Source organism: Myripristis murdjan, chromosome 5 (assembly GCF_902150065.1).
Source record: "Myripristis murdjan chromosome 5, fMyrMur1.1, whole genome shotgun sequence".
NCBI classification, from domain to species: Eukaryota; Metazoa; Chordata; class Actinopteri; order Holocentriformes; family Holocentridae; genus Myripristis; species Myripristis murdjan.
In genome coordinates, this window is record NC_043984.1 from 28,164,982 (window position 1) to 28,182,808 (window position 17,827).

General features: G+C 43.9%; 1 protein-coding gene across 5 annotated transcripts; it reads right to left on the minus strand.

Annotated features, from left to right (window-relative positions):
- Positions 1–855: 855 nt before the first annotated feature.
- zhx3a (zinc fingers and homeoboxes 3a) lies at positions 856–16,012 on the minus strand. 5 transcript variants are annotated; one of them, XM_030051606.1, is made up of 3 exons: positions 15,953–16,012; positions 2,934–5,880; positions 856–2,383 (listed from the first exon to the last, which is right to left on the minus strand). In XM_030051606.1, the coding sequence occupies exons 2-3, from the start codon at positions 5,672–5,674 to the stop codon at positions 2,350–2,352; spliced, it is 2,775 nt and encodes a 924-aa protein (XP_029907466.1). In that variant the 5' UTR covers positions 5,675–5,880; positions 15,953–16,012; the 3' UTR covers positions 856–2,349. The 5 variants fall into 5 exon arrangements, with proteins under 5 accessions (XP_029907466.1, XP_029907465.1, XP_029907467.1 ...); XM_030051605.1 differs by lacking the exon at positions 15,953–16,012 and adding an exon at positions 14,437–14,749; XM_030051607.1 differs by lacking the exon at positions 15,953–16,012 and adding an exon at positions 13,826–14,178.
- Positions 16,013–17,827: the final 1,815 nt, after the last annotated feature.

Consider the following 17,827-nt stretch of genomic DNA (forward strand, 5'->3'; position numbering starts at 1 on the left):
TGCCTGTTGGTTTTGGACCAATAGCTGTATGAGAGATCTGCCACAGTTATGGGCATCCTCATTGGCTTTCTCAAACACATTAGATCTCCTCATAATGTCAAGAAGAGCTGCTTTCTCCGTGGAAGTGGTCTGAGCCTGAAGCAAATTATGTGCAAGGTGTAAGACAAATCAAAAAAGAAAATGAAAAAGCCGAGGCTGTACTGAACACACAAAAAGTGTAACCCATTACATGACTGCAGCCCTCAATTAAGATAACGCATTTGTGTTTGTGGGACTTCTCCCCTCCCCAGCTGGAGTATATTTAGCGTGAACTGTGCTGGCGTGCTTGACTGGGCCCATTACAGCCTCGTGCGTTTTTCTGTTTAGTAATCTGTCTAGTCTTCTTGTGCCCTGCCCAAGAATAATTTAATTTTTTCATTTCTCTGGCAACATCTGTCAAGCCTGTATTCCTGAGTAGCCCTACATGCATACTTGGTATATTCAGTATAGATGCTCTGATCACAGTTTGCATGCACATTTAAATATGGAGAAGTCACAATAGGGCTTGCAGATATAATGAATCGTTTTTTGAATGATTAACTGCCATGATAGCAGACAAAAAAATCCATAATTCAGTCCCTGTCATGGTTAAATGCATCAGCATCTCATCACCAGCAGATGGGGCTATGTATTTGTTTAACAGGCTTATTCAATACCTATGTCTGGCATGCAACTTTAATATTCATCATCATCACCACAGTAAATAATTTAAGCAGACTCCATAAAATTCATATTCATTGCATTGTCGTCTGTAGGCTATACGTGCAGGAAGTAAGATCGGATCAGTAGTTGCTGAAGAAATGAACGAGCCATTGATGCTTGGTGAGTATTCTGTTTATTCTGTAAAGATTCAGAAGTGTAGAAAGGATGATACAACAGTGCTTTATGATCAGACTATTTCATAAAAGTTTTAAGTGATCATAACACCGTAAGTCCAGATTCCATTTATCTCAAACCAAAATAAATTTGTAACATTCGACACAAGTGCATACACTGCTGGTAGGAGATCAACCTCCAATTTCACTTTGGATGGTATAGCACCGTTCTTAGCTATTAGCAGCTTGACAAAGATGCAGCTTAATAGGATTCATGTAGTGACTGTATGTTTATATGAACACAAGAAAATTCAGAGGAGAGGAAAGGTCTCCTCATTTGGCTCTCTAGCTAGCACAATATCTCACTCTGTCAGTGTCTAGGGATCAAATTGATAATTTTGCCTTGAACAACATTTTGCCAGTAACAATATTTGATACAATTACAGCTTAAAAGTTAAACATTTCCAAGTGTACAGAAAGCAGCACAAGATTTTTTTTTAATTTTATTATTATTTTTTTTTCACAGATATAGACCAACAGTGACCATCGATGCACTGGCAATTTATTTTTTTTTTGGACAGCACAGTAGCTGGAAAGCAAGGTGATGGGCTGACAGGTCATATCAACACATGGACAGAGCTGAGTAAGGCAACGTTAGCGTGACAGGCTTCTCTCTGTTCAGTTTGCAGGGCAGTGTAGTGTATTGATCTTGACAGAGCTGTCAATATCTTTACTGTGGGGCAGTGTGATTTTAGCATTGCTGTCTTCATTAGTGCATTGTATATAGTCTCTTGCGTGTAGCTGAATTGCTAAGTGATCACCAACATTTATACAGATCTAAATAAAACATGTTTGATTGCATCTGGACTTACAGTGACTATAGAAGAGTAAATAGAATTGAAAAACCAAATAACGGAAAAAGTAAAATTCAAGGCAGTGCTGAAGTACTGGTTGCTAAAAAAGTAAAAAATATCACAAAGCCAACAATAACATTTCCTTGACACATCGTTTGTTTGTCCAGTCAGTACAAACCCTCCTTTATAGTGCAGTTTCAATCATATATATATATTTCTCCCTCTGCCCAAAAACAATATCTCTCGGCCCTCGTCTATCTTCCCTCATTCAAGTCAGTTTTCCAGTCAGTGTGCGTCTTTTCTCTTTCTTATCTTTTTGTCTAATCTCTCGTACTGACCTCATTGTGCACCCTCCCCACACAACCACAAAGAAGCATGAAAGGCTTAAACATCACAGGACTCAAAGGTGAGAAGTTCTTTCTTTTGACGATGGCAGATGGAAGAGAAGTAGGAGGAGGAGGAGGAAGAGGAGGAGGAGGAGGAGGAAGAGGAGGAGGGGTGGGGGGTATTCACAGTTACAGTCAGAGTCCAACGGTCCAGCTACAATCACATCTGCTGTCATAATGAACACTCTAGACCACGGCCAGGGAGCGAGCCAGCCTTAACCATCCTGTTCCTCTGGCGAGATCGGGCCTGCTTCATCACACCTCCAGCAGCTCCATCCTCATGCGATCCCTTGCATCAAAACACACACAAACACACGCAGGAACACAAACAGGCAAACACATGAATACAAATTGTGTCGATGTCATTGGAAAGTTCTTGTTGTATATTAAGTGAGGCTTTTTTTTGTCAAGGAGCATTGCAAAAAAAAAAAAAAAAAAGATGCCTGACAATGAGAAACTTGCCTCTTGCAAACCCATCTCACCAAAGACAATTGTCATGATTTATTCACGTATATTAGCATGCTCTCACAATCTATAATTCAACAGCCCAGACTCCTACTTATCTAAAAATATCTTCTTAAACACAGACCTTTGATTGCCTGAATAAGCTACCCAGCATGAGTACCTGTACACCTTTCTTCTGACTCCTTTTTTACTGTACATCATGCAGTAATAACTACAAACAGCAAGCTGACACACTTTCATCACTTCACCTGGCTTACTTTTTTTTATTTTCTTGACTGATACAAGGCACTAGTTTAGCAAAGCATTGTGAGGCAATGTGAATGAGTCATATACGCTTACTTCAGTGGCGTTTTAAGACGAGTGTTATGACTTACCTGGCCTGATTGGCCTCAGTCTGTTGCTCCATGAAGGACTGACTGGTCATTGGCTGCTGTTGGTCGTCCACTCTCTCTGACCAGGGATCCTGCAAAGCTCCCGGTTGCACTGACTCCTCAGCTTTCCCTCGCTCTCCGGTCTCCTCTGACCCCACTGGACCAAGTAGCGGCGAGTATGAATCCTGCCATACAACACGCTGTTCTGAGTTCAGTCCTGCTTCTCCCTCAGGCTGCTTGTTCATGTCTTGCTCCAAGGGTTTCCTCTGAGCCATCAGAGGGTCCTTCAGTGCCTCAGCTTCAGTGTCTCCATGAACCTTCACTTCCTCTGAATCCGCAGGCAGACGCTGATAGCTCTCCAGCCACTGAAGGTGTCCATTCTTGTGGCTGTAACGGCTGTCACTGAACCAGCGCACCACCTCTGACTTGGGCAGGCCTGTGCGGACACTCAACTCCTCGTACTGCTGGCTGCTGGGCCAGCGGGTGCTGGAGAAGACCTGCCGGAGGATGTGCACCTGCTGGGTGGTCTTCTTGCCCCAGGGGGGTGAGAAGGATGGCTGAGAAGTAGGCACCTCCGCCATCTCTGGCTTAAGCTCTGAAGGAACCATCTCAGAGCCGGACCTTGTCTCTGGTTCGGTCATCTTCAGCCTTTTCAGGTTGATCTTGATGGGGTCAACTTTCATCTCTGGACTGTTTTGGTCGCCCACAATGGGGTCCTCTTCCTTAATGAGTTGCTGTAAGATTGACATGCCTTTTATGGGAAAGTCCTTGTTGCATTTACCCTCATCCAAAATGGATGAGTTGCTGCTGCTGCTTTTGGTAATGACAGTGGTGCTGGTGCTTTCATTTGGAGATTTGCTGGCATGATTCAGGTTAGGGACATTGTCGTTACATGTAGTGCTGGGGCAGTCGCTAATACTGCTGTTGTTGGTTTTGTGAATATAGTTGTTGCGATCGTCATCGGCCTTTGTGGCCTGGGATTGCTCTTGTGGACTGATGGCGCTGTTGTTATGATTGTTACAGGTGATGTCGGATTTGCTGGTGTTGGAGTTATTGATGATCACTTTACTCTTGTTATGGTTGGAACCCTCCAGTCCTATCGGTATACTGTTGCTTTTGACATTTGGTTTGCCATTGTTGTTAGCAATGCAGTGCTCATCATTATTGCTAATGTTGGTAGAGCAAGTGGCAATGCTGTTGATGCTGTTGGTTGGGCTGCTGTTATGCACAGGTCTCCGGGTGACAGTTTCACCACCATTACTACTACTGGAATAACTGCTGATGCTGCTGCTACTACTGCAACTACTGCTGCTACTGCTGCTTCGACTGCTGCTGGTGCTACTGACACAACCACTGCTTCCAGCCATGTCGAGGCCGAGGCCATTGCTCTTGTCTGGCTCAATGGTGGGTTGAATACTCTTGGTCAGTACCTGTGTTGTTCTGACTACAGATGGAAACTTTGGAGGGATTACCGGGGTAGAATATGAGACCCTAGTGACCTGGGGGTTGGTTGACATGTTAGCCTGTGTGACCATAATCCCAGTAGGCCTACCTTTCAAACTGCCATAGGGAACTTTGGCCATCTGGTAATTTGGTCCCATTGGGCCTGATTGGGCAGGATGGGCAGTGACAGTGTGGTGGGTTACAATATGATTGACGTGCCTTTGTGCAGAGGCCTGTTTTTGGGGTGCTCCACCCTGGAAGACGGTGTTAAACATCTTCCTCCTGGCCTCTTCAATCTCCTCGGGAGACCAGCTTATGCCCTGCTTGAGCCTCTGGGCAGTAAACCACAGTTTGATCTGCTCTTCAGGGAACTCAGATACCACTGTTAGATAGCAGAGTTCGGCTTTGGTAGGGTAGGGGAACTTGCCAAAGGAAGTCTTGAGAAAGCTGCTGGTGTCCATGGCGGCATCATAGGTGGGGATGCTGCTAAGGGGGATCATCACCTTTGGAAGGTCCTTATTGGAATCAGAGGAGGGGGAGGAGTAAAGGGAGGGAGTGTGCTGGTGAAAGACTTGATTGGACACTGTCGTCGTAATCATGTGAGAGACAGTGGTCCTCGGCATAGCTGGGGCACCAGAAACACTGAGAGCCCCGTTTTGGAGTTCAGGCACATTTGTCAGCATGCTGGGGTCTACATCCTTTCCAGTGTCTATCCTCCGTACCTCTACAGTGTGGGAAACCACTATTTTTTTGTGCTCCCCCTTGGCTTTCATCATCTTTGCGATTGGTGTTTTAGTGAGGGAGATCCCAGATTCTGTGTAGTCCTCTCCACTGTCTGTGAAGAGACTTTGCTCCACAGTGGTCAACCCATCCCTCTTGTTGACATGTAGGGAGGCAGTGATCAAGCCCTCCATGATGCCAGGATGGGCTTTAGCATTATGCAGAGCCAGGGCCTCAAAGCGGACGACTGACACCCCACAGTTCAGGCAGTAAAAGGTGGGCTGGGCCCTGAAGTCTAAGTGGCAGTTGTGCATGTGATCCAAAAAGTAGTTCAGGTCTCTGGACTCAAAATGGCAGGTGGCACAGCTGTATGTGCCCCCTTTCTGCTTCTCATTGCCACCCTCTGATTTGGAGGAGTTTTGGGAGAAATGGCCAGAGTCTTCTCCAGAGATACTGAGTATGCTGTCCTCCGGGATGGTTGGTAGGAGTTCTGGTAGACAGCCCAGTATAATTTCCTCACGCACATGTTTGGATTTGGATGGTATCATGCATGGTACAGTGGATTTCCTCTTGCTGGCCATTGTGCAGTTTTGTGTAGATGGGAGAGTGAGTGATTGGTTTTCCGGTCTGATGAGAGCAGAGGGCGGGTGGATAGTGGAGAGGGCTGAAAGAAGTTTAGTGTCATGGACCAGCCGCTATGATATCACAGTGTTGCTTCATTTTTGTCTTCTGTTACTTTAGGACTCCTGTCACATGGACAACTGTGCTTTAACACCCCACTGGGAACCTGTGACATAAAGAGCAAAAATAAGGAGATTGAAAATAAATGACCATATCTGATTTATCAGCCTTGCTCCACCCAGAGTGCAATGCCTGTTTTTTTTTTTGTTTTTTTTTTTCATGACAAAGCTGGATAAAATAAAGGACAAAACACAGTGTTATACATAGAGTGGGTCTCACTAACTAGCCCCTTTAACTGGCATGGAAGACCACTGACAAAAAATGATTCATGTTTTAAAATTAACTTCCAGCTGATTCTCAAAACATTCCAAGTGGTGCTAGTTGAATTATTGATAACATAAATTATGTCAAAAAATGTGCAGGGCATAAGGCTTTCCAAAATATAATTCAGTGCATCACACACACACACACACACACACACACACACACACACCCTCAAGCTAGTGTTACAGTTATTTGCTTGTATTTCCATTTTTCAGTCAATTTAATATACATTTTGAGAAAAAATCCATAAAAATAACAAAGGGAGGAGTGATATTGTTAATTATTAACTGTTGTTTAACTGTTATTGTTAACTGTTAATTTCTGATGTATTTATATATACACACATATTTTTTGGCACGGCTTTGGCAACAGTGTAACCTCGACATTCATGTCAGTAAAGCTTATTTGAACATCTGATACTCTAAAGCAGGTGAATTTGTTTGCTGTTCTTGCTCATTACACAGGTGTTCATTCGACAAAATATGTACTTAATAAGCATGCAATTCATGCTAAGATAAGGTGAGACCAGCTTTGTGTATTTTGGGAGAAACCAGCATACATGAAAAACACCAGTTGTAATTGACTCATTTGTTATTAAAAACCCTGGACGATGCCACGAAAATGAGAAATAGCTGGTCTGAATCCAGTGTAGGACCTTTCTCTCTCTCTCACCGCCCATGTTTGCTTATCTCTCTACTGTCGACTGCCCAATACAACTGAATGCCAAAATAAAAAAATAAATAACTTAATAAATAAATAATGACAATTTAAAAATCACCACCAAGAATGTTTGAGGCGATAGTTAATTGGAAAAGAAATTAAATGTTGGAAACAAAATGTGTCCATTGAGTGGGACTCACTTCACCACTTCATTGTGCTGGTACTAGATCCAGTGTCTAACCTTACCAGCTGTTTCACATTGTCTTGAGTAAACAAAAATATGCAAAAATATGCGTGCCAGTTTTCAGGTTTGTGTTCACTAATGCAATCTACAAAAAAGTCCTTAGTACCTATCTTGTCAGTGTACAGAAAGCAGTATTGGTATGAGTGCCATGGGGTTTTGTTCTGTTTGTGAAATGTGAATTTTGTTGATTTGATCATTGAACATGCAAAAATGAAAATCTTGGCAAAGATGCCGGGAATCAAAGCGGAATTAATATTTATGGGGGTAAAAAAAAAAAAAAAAGGTCTTGTTCAGTTTATTCTTAACAGGCACTGGGTTGCACTGACCTGTTCCTCATTAGTTTGATATTGCAAACGCAAACATGTAAGGGTTAAAAATACATGGTTAAGCTGTTGGTCAAGTGCATGTCGTTATATATTCAACTTCCCCCTTAGTGAGAGTGAGCCTTTGTTGGGAATTCTGGTCATGTGCCTCACATTAAGGCCAGACATTATGCTGCCAAGCTTGGACTGGAGCCATGGTTCACATTTGATAGGTTATACTGTACCATCCCTGCATATTGTAGTGTGTCAAGAACCTACTGGGGCAATCAGGTGACGTGTGTGTGTGTGTGTCCCAGCAGTGAGCCAACAACAGTGATGTTGGTGACATGAAACATTCTGATAAGGTCTGATGAGGTTATTGCTAACACATATGGGGCCATTTACAAGCCGGGGGCTCAAACCGTCGCATCGTTTGTCTATTCAAACATGACACCACATGGGTGCACAAAAAACACAATACGCTGGTCTTTGTGTGTCTAAATCCACTGCCAAACCATATGTTCAGATTCTCTCTTCCTTTACTCTTCCTGCTATACAGATGGATGTGGATTGTATCTGCAGTGTTCGAACTTTCCTCTTCGTCTCGTGAAATAAAAGGACACTTTGTGCGAGCGTGCATGTATGCGCACACCCTCACAAATCATATGTTTACATTTCGCGGAGTTTGGGGGGATTTTGTGTAGACAATGGACACACCTGGTCAACGTTTTTACAGTTATATAACTAACCTTTACAGTCTTTTGACACTGGATGCTGCAGAATGTGCAAAGAAAAATCATAAGGAGAAAATATATGAAAGTGAAGAAATTTCCCTGCCTTTCTTTGCCCTCTAAATGAACTCTTGACACACACACAGTTGATACACATGCACGCACAGCCTCTTTTCATACCTCTCCCCTCTTCCTTTCTGTGAGACGGGAGAGGTGTTGATGTGTGACATGCTGCTGCAAACTGCTCTCATTCTATCATTATTTATCCATATCACTCAGCGCGTGCAGCACCTTCTCCTCTGGCAAGCTGATTTTCTTAAGGAACCAACATAGCACCTGTAAAAATTAATTACCATACCTTCCCAATAGCTTGTCTATGTTGAGATTCAGTGCAGCACAACACCTTGCACTGTGTTGCGCAGGCTACATTTAACATGTTACACATTTCTGACAAATTTTGTGTCACGCCGCATTTGTACAGCCCCGAAAAGCACTTTCAAGACATTCATTTTGCAGCCTCCACGTGTATGTTCACCATGGCCGGCTGGCTGGTAAATAAAAGATGAGCCTGTTCCAGAATTAAAAACCTCAAATGACTGCCCAACAGTACACAATGATCTCAGACAGACTGTGACGTCCTCTTTGTAACTGCCTCTTTTTCATTTCTAATGACGGCTGCCTTCTGACAGAAAAAAGAGGGGGAAAAAATACCCGAAACAAAACAAAACAAAACAAACAAAAAAAAACTAGGTCACCAGCATCTTATGCAGTAATCCTGGTTCACTGCATCCAGACGTGAGCATGTGCTGTATGTTTCGCCGCCGGAGAGGTCATGATACCCTCTGACGGCACACTCGATTAACCCCTGGTGAGGACAAGAGGTTCAGCGAGTTTGTTCCACTAAACTAGGGATTTAGAAGTCAGCTCCCACGCAACAGAGGGATCTAGTCATGCACATCCAAAACATCTGGGTGAGAGACCTTATTATGCTATATAATTTTAGAGTCATGTTTGGTAAAAATCAGTGTTGGCTGCGTCTAGCTGTGCTCTCTGTATACCATTTTCTAGTGATTTATTTTGTTTGCCAAAACATTGCACAACGCGTGCCAGGATATTTCAGAAACAGCATATGATGGAAAATAAAGCGGTGCAGAAGGTAATTTGGCCACGGGAGTTGTGCTGTGTGTGGTGTAGTGGCCGACAGCGGCCCCCAGAGTGGACGCCGCTGTGTGACGAGACAGACGCTGAGCCCGGCACAGAGGCTCCCCTCCCCAAAACACTCCACTTCCTGCATGAGAAAACCCAAGACAAGCCAAAAGTTGAGAGAGGTTACATAAAGAATCAGGTCACCTATCAAAAGAATGGTCTGCTTTATCTAGCGAATGAGACGTGCGATCAGACACAAGACAAGGGCTTCCCAGACAGGGAGCCAGTGAATGGTTCCCTCTGAAAAGCCAGGCCTCGTGTTTCAGCGGCGAGGTAGACAACGCTCAGACGATCACTGTCCCCAGTGTGTCGTATGTCCTCGCACTGGCACTGGCTCTGTGGCACAGAGGGAGGAAGCTCTTTTTCATCTCGGCGGACCTGGGGAGTAGTATCGGAGCTGAGCGAGTGACTGAGCTCTCAGACCAGCTTTCTGAACACCCACGCTCACCGTAAGCAAAGGGCCTTGTGTGTGCACTGAGCTAAAACCACATTTGAACCATTCAACTTTTCCAAAACAAGCGTTTCAAAACAAATGGGATTAAACTGGATTAAAATCAGCTAAGGTTTTATATGTTCCGCCTTATTTAAAAGGAGGTTCCTGATTTACACAAGGCCTCCTTTATGTGCCCTTACACTGTCATTTCCATAACAATATCATATTTACATCTCATTAATATTCAATCATGTGCGCTATACTTTTAGATGACAAACAGCAAAGTGTGCAGCTCCAATTTCGACAAATCAATTTTCAAAAAAAAAAAAAAAAAAAAAAAAAAACAATTCCCTTTTCATTACCTCAGAAATTGCTGCAGTAATTACAATATTATTACACACACAAAAAAAAACCCTGCCCAATCTAAAGTGCACTGCTACCAGCGGAGGGGAGGCAAGGCTGCAAAGTGGTTGCTCAACATTAAAATTTAATTCAAAACAGTCCACTGATTCAGACACTCCCAGATTGTCACCTACAGCTGACATTAACAAACAGAGATTGGTGTTTTGTTGTGCTGCTTGTCACATGAATGAGAATGTGAAGGCTGCAGGAGGAAGAAGGACAAAGGAAGACAAAACTCAGACATTTGGGAGTGAAGTGAGAGGGTGACTGATGATGATGACAGACTGTGCCGTTTCAATATTCCACCCTCCCGACACATCACACGCGCACACACACACACACACCTTCCCTGCTCACCTCCACAGTATCTAACACCTGCACCATTCTGAAATCTTTCTCTTTGAACTGAATAACTAGCAAGGAGTCTCTTGATGAGGCAGTCACACAAGAGCTGGAAAAAAAAAAAAAAAAAAAAAACAAACAGTCAAAAAAAAAAAAAAAAAAAAAAAAAAAACATCCCGGCATGTATTCTCTTGCTCGTGACAATATTTGTTTTCCGTGTAATTTGTCTTGACAGTGATCCACGGCTGTCTTGAGAGTCTGCTTCAAAAAATCAGCCAAAAATCACCTGGCGTCCTCTGGGGGGTTGGGGGGCAGAGAGGGGAACTCCTGACAGTTACATTTGAATGATCAAAAAATCTGTTTAGGGGAGGACATTTTCTGCCAAATGTCCATTAAATAGATTAACGTCATGTGAGTGGATCAGCTGGACACCCAAATATAAGCCAGAGACAGAGAGCAATTACTGCCTTGCACAGAGAAGAGATTGGGAACAATGGCGCCTCATTTATAAGGGAAACGTGATCCAGTGCTGGGAGCCTTTAGACGGCTGACTGTCGAATTGCGATTGTTCCATTTCCTGCACGTCTGGGTGTCTCCTGTGTCCATCGTGCTGTCAGCGTGGACTAATGTGTTATTTTCTGACAGTGGGGATGGACATGATTCAGTTAGGGGGCTCATCTTTGCGCGTGAGTGGTCCTGTATGCTCGCCAGCATGAATAGGTGGTGGGCTCCGGTATTACGTGTGCTGAAAAACAATTCAGAGTCATCAGGGTCATTAGCACAGTGCTAATACAGCACATCGGTCCACGGCGTCTCCCGTGCATGTCCAGCCCTCCACTGAAAGCGTACTGTAGCGGCAGTGTGTAGGCTCCGTCTGCACCGCAGGCTCTGTACGTGGGTGTGTTTGCGTGTGCGTGTTAGTGTCTGAATGTCTGCTGAGACGCAGGTGTTGTCAGCCGTCTCCTCCTACTCCTCACCCCCCTTACCTCCATGACTGCAGCCCCGTCCGCTGGGAGACCAGTCGGTGGTGCCACTCATGTGTTAACATTGCCATGGCAACCCCTCTCTTCCCCTTGCCCACCACACCACACACAGCGGAGTCACTCGCCCACACCCACCAACCTCAAGACACACAGTCACATACACACACACACACACTGACACACACACACACACACACGCGGGCACGCTGAATTCCTTGGACTGCATCCGGTGCAGGACAAACTTAATCCACATGCCCTGCCAGCCATCTTTGAAAGTCCAAGTCATGGTTTAGTCTGTTTTAGCTAACTTGGGTGAGGTTAGTAATAAAGACCGGAGGTTTTTCTTTTTCAATTACGCTGCAGCGGCAAAAAAAAATTCCTGCCCCACTGTTCTTATAATATTTATGACAGAGGACAGACAAAGGAAAAATCAGAGCTGTATACACAGCAAATGACCTCCTGCCAATGTTATTGTGTTGTTAAATCGGCAAGTAGGCCCGAGGACTGTGGCTGTACAGAATATAGAGCCGCACTCTGTCTGTCTGAGCATCTCTGTTGAATGGTGCTGTTTTCTGTTATAGTGAGTGCTCACTCTTGAAATCTTACATTGTTCTCCAAACCCTCTATCTGTGGCCCAGATGAATGACAGACAAATAAACCATGGTGTGCAGGGAAAAAAATCTGAGTCATGCATCCTTTTTCATCACTTTTGCTGAATAACTCCTTCAGTTCTGTAGCCAAGACTACAGGCATTGATTTGGCAACTTAAGAAGAAAAGGAAGAAAGATGGCGGCGTACCGCACATTGTACTGTCCATCCTAAAATGGCTGACATCACAGCCTCTTGCAACTGCCAAAGCTTGGCAAATGCCAACTCCTGCTGATCAAACCTTTCTTGTATGGGACAGACAAAGTGGCAGGGGCTCTTTCCCCACTAGCCCCAAGGTTTTTTCCCTCCATGAGTGCAAAGAAGTTTCTTTTGGTTGGAACTGTGCAAACATGCTGTTTCAGTGAGGCTTTTGAGTGCTCTGGGCTTCGATACGGCATTGGTCTCTATGACAAAAGCAATACGAAAGAATGAAAGCCCCGAATAACAGTGAATCTGTATAGAATGCCATCCTTTCTGACGGGAAAAATAGGGCTCGGTACTGTGCTGCGGAGAGTATTCTGCGAGGACCATGAGGTATGCCGTTATCATGAATGCTTGTTTGTACAAAAATGGCTGTGAAATAGATCTGGTTGGCATTAGATAGTTGATTTTCTTCTCTGAACTCAAGGAATGTTATATACTCCATGTCAGCTAAAACTGAAAATCATGACCATATGACCTTACTCAGTATTCTCTGGCAGGAGATCCACAGTGAACTGTGGGCGGCACACATGAACATATTATCTAACTGCTGCTCGAAATCAGAACATCAAATCCTACAAGTACAGTATTCCAGGTAAATAAGGAGTGGCATGTGCAGAAGCCTTTTTGTGGAGGGGAGTGGGCACTCTCGCTCCATTACATTGTGTCTGTGTATACAAACACTCCACTACGGCCATAACGAAAAAACTGCGAGCTGTGCCTAATTGCGAGGAGTGAGGGATGAAAGGCAATATGCCTGGCCTCATTAGAGCAGTTCCGAGAAGGAAGATGGAAGACCGTTCCCAGGCATCCACAAAGGGAATTGACATTCCCCCAGTGTAACCTTCCTGCAGGAGTGAAACCCTCCGCACACACACACACACACCAACTCTCCAGAGCAGGCTGAACTCAGTCCACTGGAGCCGCACAGTGAGAGCTCATCTACCTTTGTTTTGTCTGTCATCACAGATGCCTGCAAATTAAGTATCCGAGAGCAGAAATACGCACTGAAGGCTGATCTGTGGACTCCACACTTGGTGCTCCACTCCATAATCTATGCACCCACTCTTTTGGGGAAATACTAATGTGAGTGTTGCACGGCGGGTTGAATAACTGAAAATTGTACAGCATGTAACAACCGTAAAATGAAGTCATATCGATATAGATATACAGATATATAGATAAAGACGCAGATATAGATACGCTTGTTGACCTGCCGGGACAAATTTGGATTGTCCCTGATGTTTTGGACACTGGACACACATGACATACTGAGACAACATTAGTCAGTCGAGGTCCCTCCCCTCAAGCAGAGTGAGACACATGGCATTCAAAGCTGGCTCAAGATTAATTTACAGACAGAAAAAAAATGTGAAAGTACAGGACCTGATGTTTTAAATATGACTCGCTGGGATAATCCACAGTTTGCAAAATATCAGTCTGCTCGGAAAAGCAGCAGTTCCTCGGAATCCTGTATGTTTCAATGTGTGTGTGGAGTGAGGCAGCAGCACATGTTGGTAAGAGGAAGACGAGGAAATGAAAGAAAGAGTCCTGTGCATAGAGATACAGGCCTACCTTTTTGCTCTGGTAGGAGGAAGGGATTTGTTGGGAGTTAGCGATCAATAGATGAAAATTGACACTTCGCATGCAGTTTGAACACCTATGGACACTGAGCCTTCAAAGATCATTCGATAACCCTGCTGTAGCCCTGTTTTGAAAAGTCTTTCTCAACTAAAAAGCCTCACAGTTGGACCACAGTGGGGAAATACAGCGCGTTGTGCAATAAAATAAGCAGATACGCCACATTGTATAGCGACAGGAGCGCTAAAGCAGACGGACGGAGGATACATTGCTGTAACTGTAACAAACTGACGAGTTAACCCGTTTCACTCCATTCACAAGGCTGGGAGGCAAAACACTGCCTCGGAGCTTACTTGCCAAAGGCGATCTGCCACTCTCTGAGGGATATATAACCTTATGAATATTCCCAAAAAAATCCTCCACTCCCCCTCCACCTACTGTCGCCATTTTATACATTGGCGACTTCATATAAACTGCCTTGACTACGGCACCAGATGAAAATTCAATATTCAACAGCGAGCCATAATTTCAGTAAACAACTTGGGGATCGCGCCACGCCAATAAGAAGAGCTATTCGGTTTTTGTAAGAGTAGATGTAAGCTTACCTTAACAGTCGGCCGGGAAAAATGGGATCCGACATTAATATATAAATGAATAATATTGGATTAGCTCCGATCGTTGCGCTTTGAGAAGAAGAGGAGGAGAGGAGGGGGTGGGAGCTCTCCTCAAGTGAACCCGGTGAACTGGCGTGAACCCGTCAGTGACCACGGCAAGGTACATTACATTACATTACCTCTCCACCCCTCAACCACACTGTATGGAGACGGCAAAACAACTATGGTCGGCGGCGCAGGACGAGGCAGCTCCAAAAAAAATATAGCGAGTGTATTTCCTATGAACACGTGATTCAGAGCGTCACCCAAAATCCAAAAGCCCTTTCATCTAAAATTTTGGAGAGGGGCGGGGAGGGGATGGGGATGTGTGTGTGTGTGTATGTGTGTGTGTGTGTGTGTGTGTGTGTGTGTGTGTGTGTGCGTGTGTGCGTGTGTGTATGTGTGTGAGTGTGTGTGTGTGCGAGTGTGGAAGGGAGGAGGAGGAGGGTACGTATACTGAGCCCAGTGCATATTTGGGTATGTCGTTATAGGAGCAGGCTAAGGCAATGGAGGAAGAGAATGGGCCATACATAACTGCAGTGGTGCCACGAGTAGAGGCTAAACAGATGGATTTTATTTGGGATTTATGAGGGGTTCAGGGAGCTCCCATTTCAGTAAGCACTATTACCCTAAAGGACTTTTTAATTAGGTCACATGGCTTTTCAATAGATGGCTGCCATCTTTAAAAATATCTCTTGATGGGCTACTATGAATATTAATCGTTGTGGGAATTGTCATTTCAAGCACAGGCCTATTAGCCTACCAGCTTAAAATAGACTTACGCACACGCGTATGGTGACAATCAAATTACGCAGTCGCACACTTGCACAGAAACTAATTGTTTCAGTGTAGTAATGGAATAATAATAATAATAATAATAATAATAACAACAAAATAAATAAGATGGTATTAGGCTACATTAATGAAATGACCAAGGCAAGGTGTTGTATTGTTCTGTTTAACGTGGAAATTACGGCCGTAACCCTCATGACCTTGTTGGTCCTCAGTGCGTAAAGGCGCACTAAGCCCACACTGAGAAAAGAAATAAATAAACAAATACACAAATAAATAAATAAATAAATAAATAAATAAATAATGCTTCATTCTAAACACATTGTATTTAGAATGAAGACCCATAGGAAAAGAGGTCATCGATAGAAGCCTGAGAAAGAAATAGAGTTATAATAAGTCTGCAGTGAATTGTAGAGGCATATTGTACAAACATTATGTCAATACTATAAATCCATGTAGTAAAGGAATATTACATAAACACTACAGTGACACCACAGGCAGTCGTACAATAGTGCGACTGCCTGGGTAGGACAAGGTCACGATTACACTACAGAGTACCATAAACAGATTGTAAGTCCCTTTAGGGATAACATAGCAACACTATAGATTTTTTTTTCATGAGCGTTCCTTCTGTAAATCCTGTGCAGTGCAACATAAAAATGCATGTCTTACTGACTCGCTGAAATGGACATGTAGGTTTTACACAGGCCTGCTGCATTTAGACAAATGTGTTTTTGGTCTCCCTTCGCAGTTTGTGCTGATTGAGTTCAGACATTGCCTTTAGCTGTAGTTGTGTACGGTCAGGGTAACCAAAGATTGTCTATTAGGAAGATGATTCACTCGGAAGTTAAACAAACCAAACACATTCCTCTCCATCTGCCTTGATGAATCTTCCCCGTTTCCATGGACTTCCTTGTTTACTGGACAGGGAAAATGTGGGGGGTTCTTCCTGCTTCCAGTTTCGCTGTGGGATATTTTTCACCAGTCAATGCGAAAAATGAACTGTCAGCAAAATATGGAGCTCTTGGAGGCAACATTTAACCAAGCTGTTTCAAATACTTGTACAAATCACTGGGCCCAATAATAAGTTGCATATTATGTTCAAACTCGGATGGACAACTGGAGAGACCAATGATAGCACAGTGGGTGGGTCTTATTAGATAATCCCTTTTTTCTACAATGATCAAGAATCTTCTTCCAGGCTTTCTGCTCTGTGTGGAGCCTGGGAACGAGGTTAATCTGAACTGCAGAAGTGTGGCTTAAGATTAACACTCATGTCTATGTTCTCCTTTCACACATTTGCCTCAAGCCAGAGATGGTGCGTCTGTGCATAATGCTGTCATCATTCCAAGCGGGTGAAGTATTTTTCTCCCTTAAAAACCATCACACAATTGAATAATTTTTCTAATAACGTCAATAAATTGGGTGTACCCATCTACTGATAGCATGTCCAACAAGACACGACTCTAGCCAGGGCAGAGTGTAGTGCTCTAACTACACATCTGCAGCGTATTTACCGTGTGTGTCTGCTCTCCACCATGTGGGCCAGACTGGGAGCTTGTTACATAAATAAATCATTATCACAGTCATTTTGCAGGCAGTGTAATTATTGTTAAAAAAAAAAAAAAAAAAAAATGAGACCATCACGACGACAGGCAGCCTCTACATTATATTTGACTTTGTGTACTTTTTGATTAAGTTTGGAGGAAAATCTACAGGATTGCTTCAGAGGACAAACAGGAAGAGGGCACTGTTTTTGGAAGTGTTTAGATCACAAGTTTATTGCTGCTGACGACATAAAAGTTATATAAAGAAGCTGTTCTTTTTCATTTTTTGCATCTTGCATGCCCTTGACAGAAGCCTTCATTTCATTTTGCCAGCCAGTTGGTTGGTCCTGATGATGCACATGTCACAAAAGGCCACCAGCCCTCCCCCATTATAGCAGGCTGACATACTACAATTCCCCATTCAAAATTATCCCCCACTTCACAGAAGTCAGATACCCACAACGGAACAGCTACTCTGAAGTTGTAGCTTAACTGTTAAACAGATAAAGACAACCCAACATAGTCGCTGGACACTTTGCCTGGTTTGGCACAACATCACTGTTTCCCTGTGCGAGTAACAGGAAAGGACAGAAGAAGAGAAGAAAAAGAGGAAGAAGTGTGAGAGCCAGAGGGTCAAGCATGATAGCCATGTACTCTACTGATGTTAGCTGTCGCTGTACAAAATTGTTTAACAGTTAGTTTGTCTCCTGTGATTCACTCGCCAACACGACAAAGGGCCTGCCCGTGTGGCAATAAAATATCACAAAGGGACTCTCACCGAGGATGTGCAACCTGTCTGGAGCACCAACACACTCAAGCAGGCCTCACCTAGGGAATGAATCCACTGTGCCTGGTTCTCCCTCAAGGTGCTCCGTTGATGGTTCGCTCACCAGGCTAACCTGTCGGGAATGGATACTGTTTTTGGAGCAACAGTAGTCCACCTCTAAGGAACATGAGCTGTGGCAACCAGCTGGATGCTCATCACCAGCGATGACGAGGCTTGG

Bases quoted from the DNA above. Each gene is read 5' to 3' on its own strand.
- zhx3a (XM_030051606.1), bottom strand. From the start codon at position 5,674: ATGGCCAGCAAGAGGAAATCCACTGTACCATGCATGATACCATCCAAA. The intron at 2,384-2,933 runs GTAAGTCATAAC...TTTTGATGCAAG, and splicing joins ACTGAGGCCAATCAGGCCAG to GGATCGCATGAGGATGGAGC.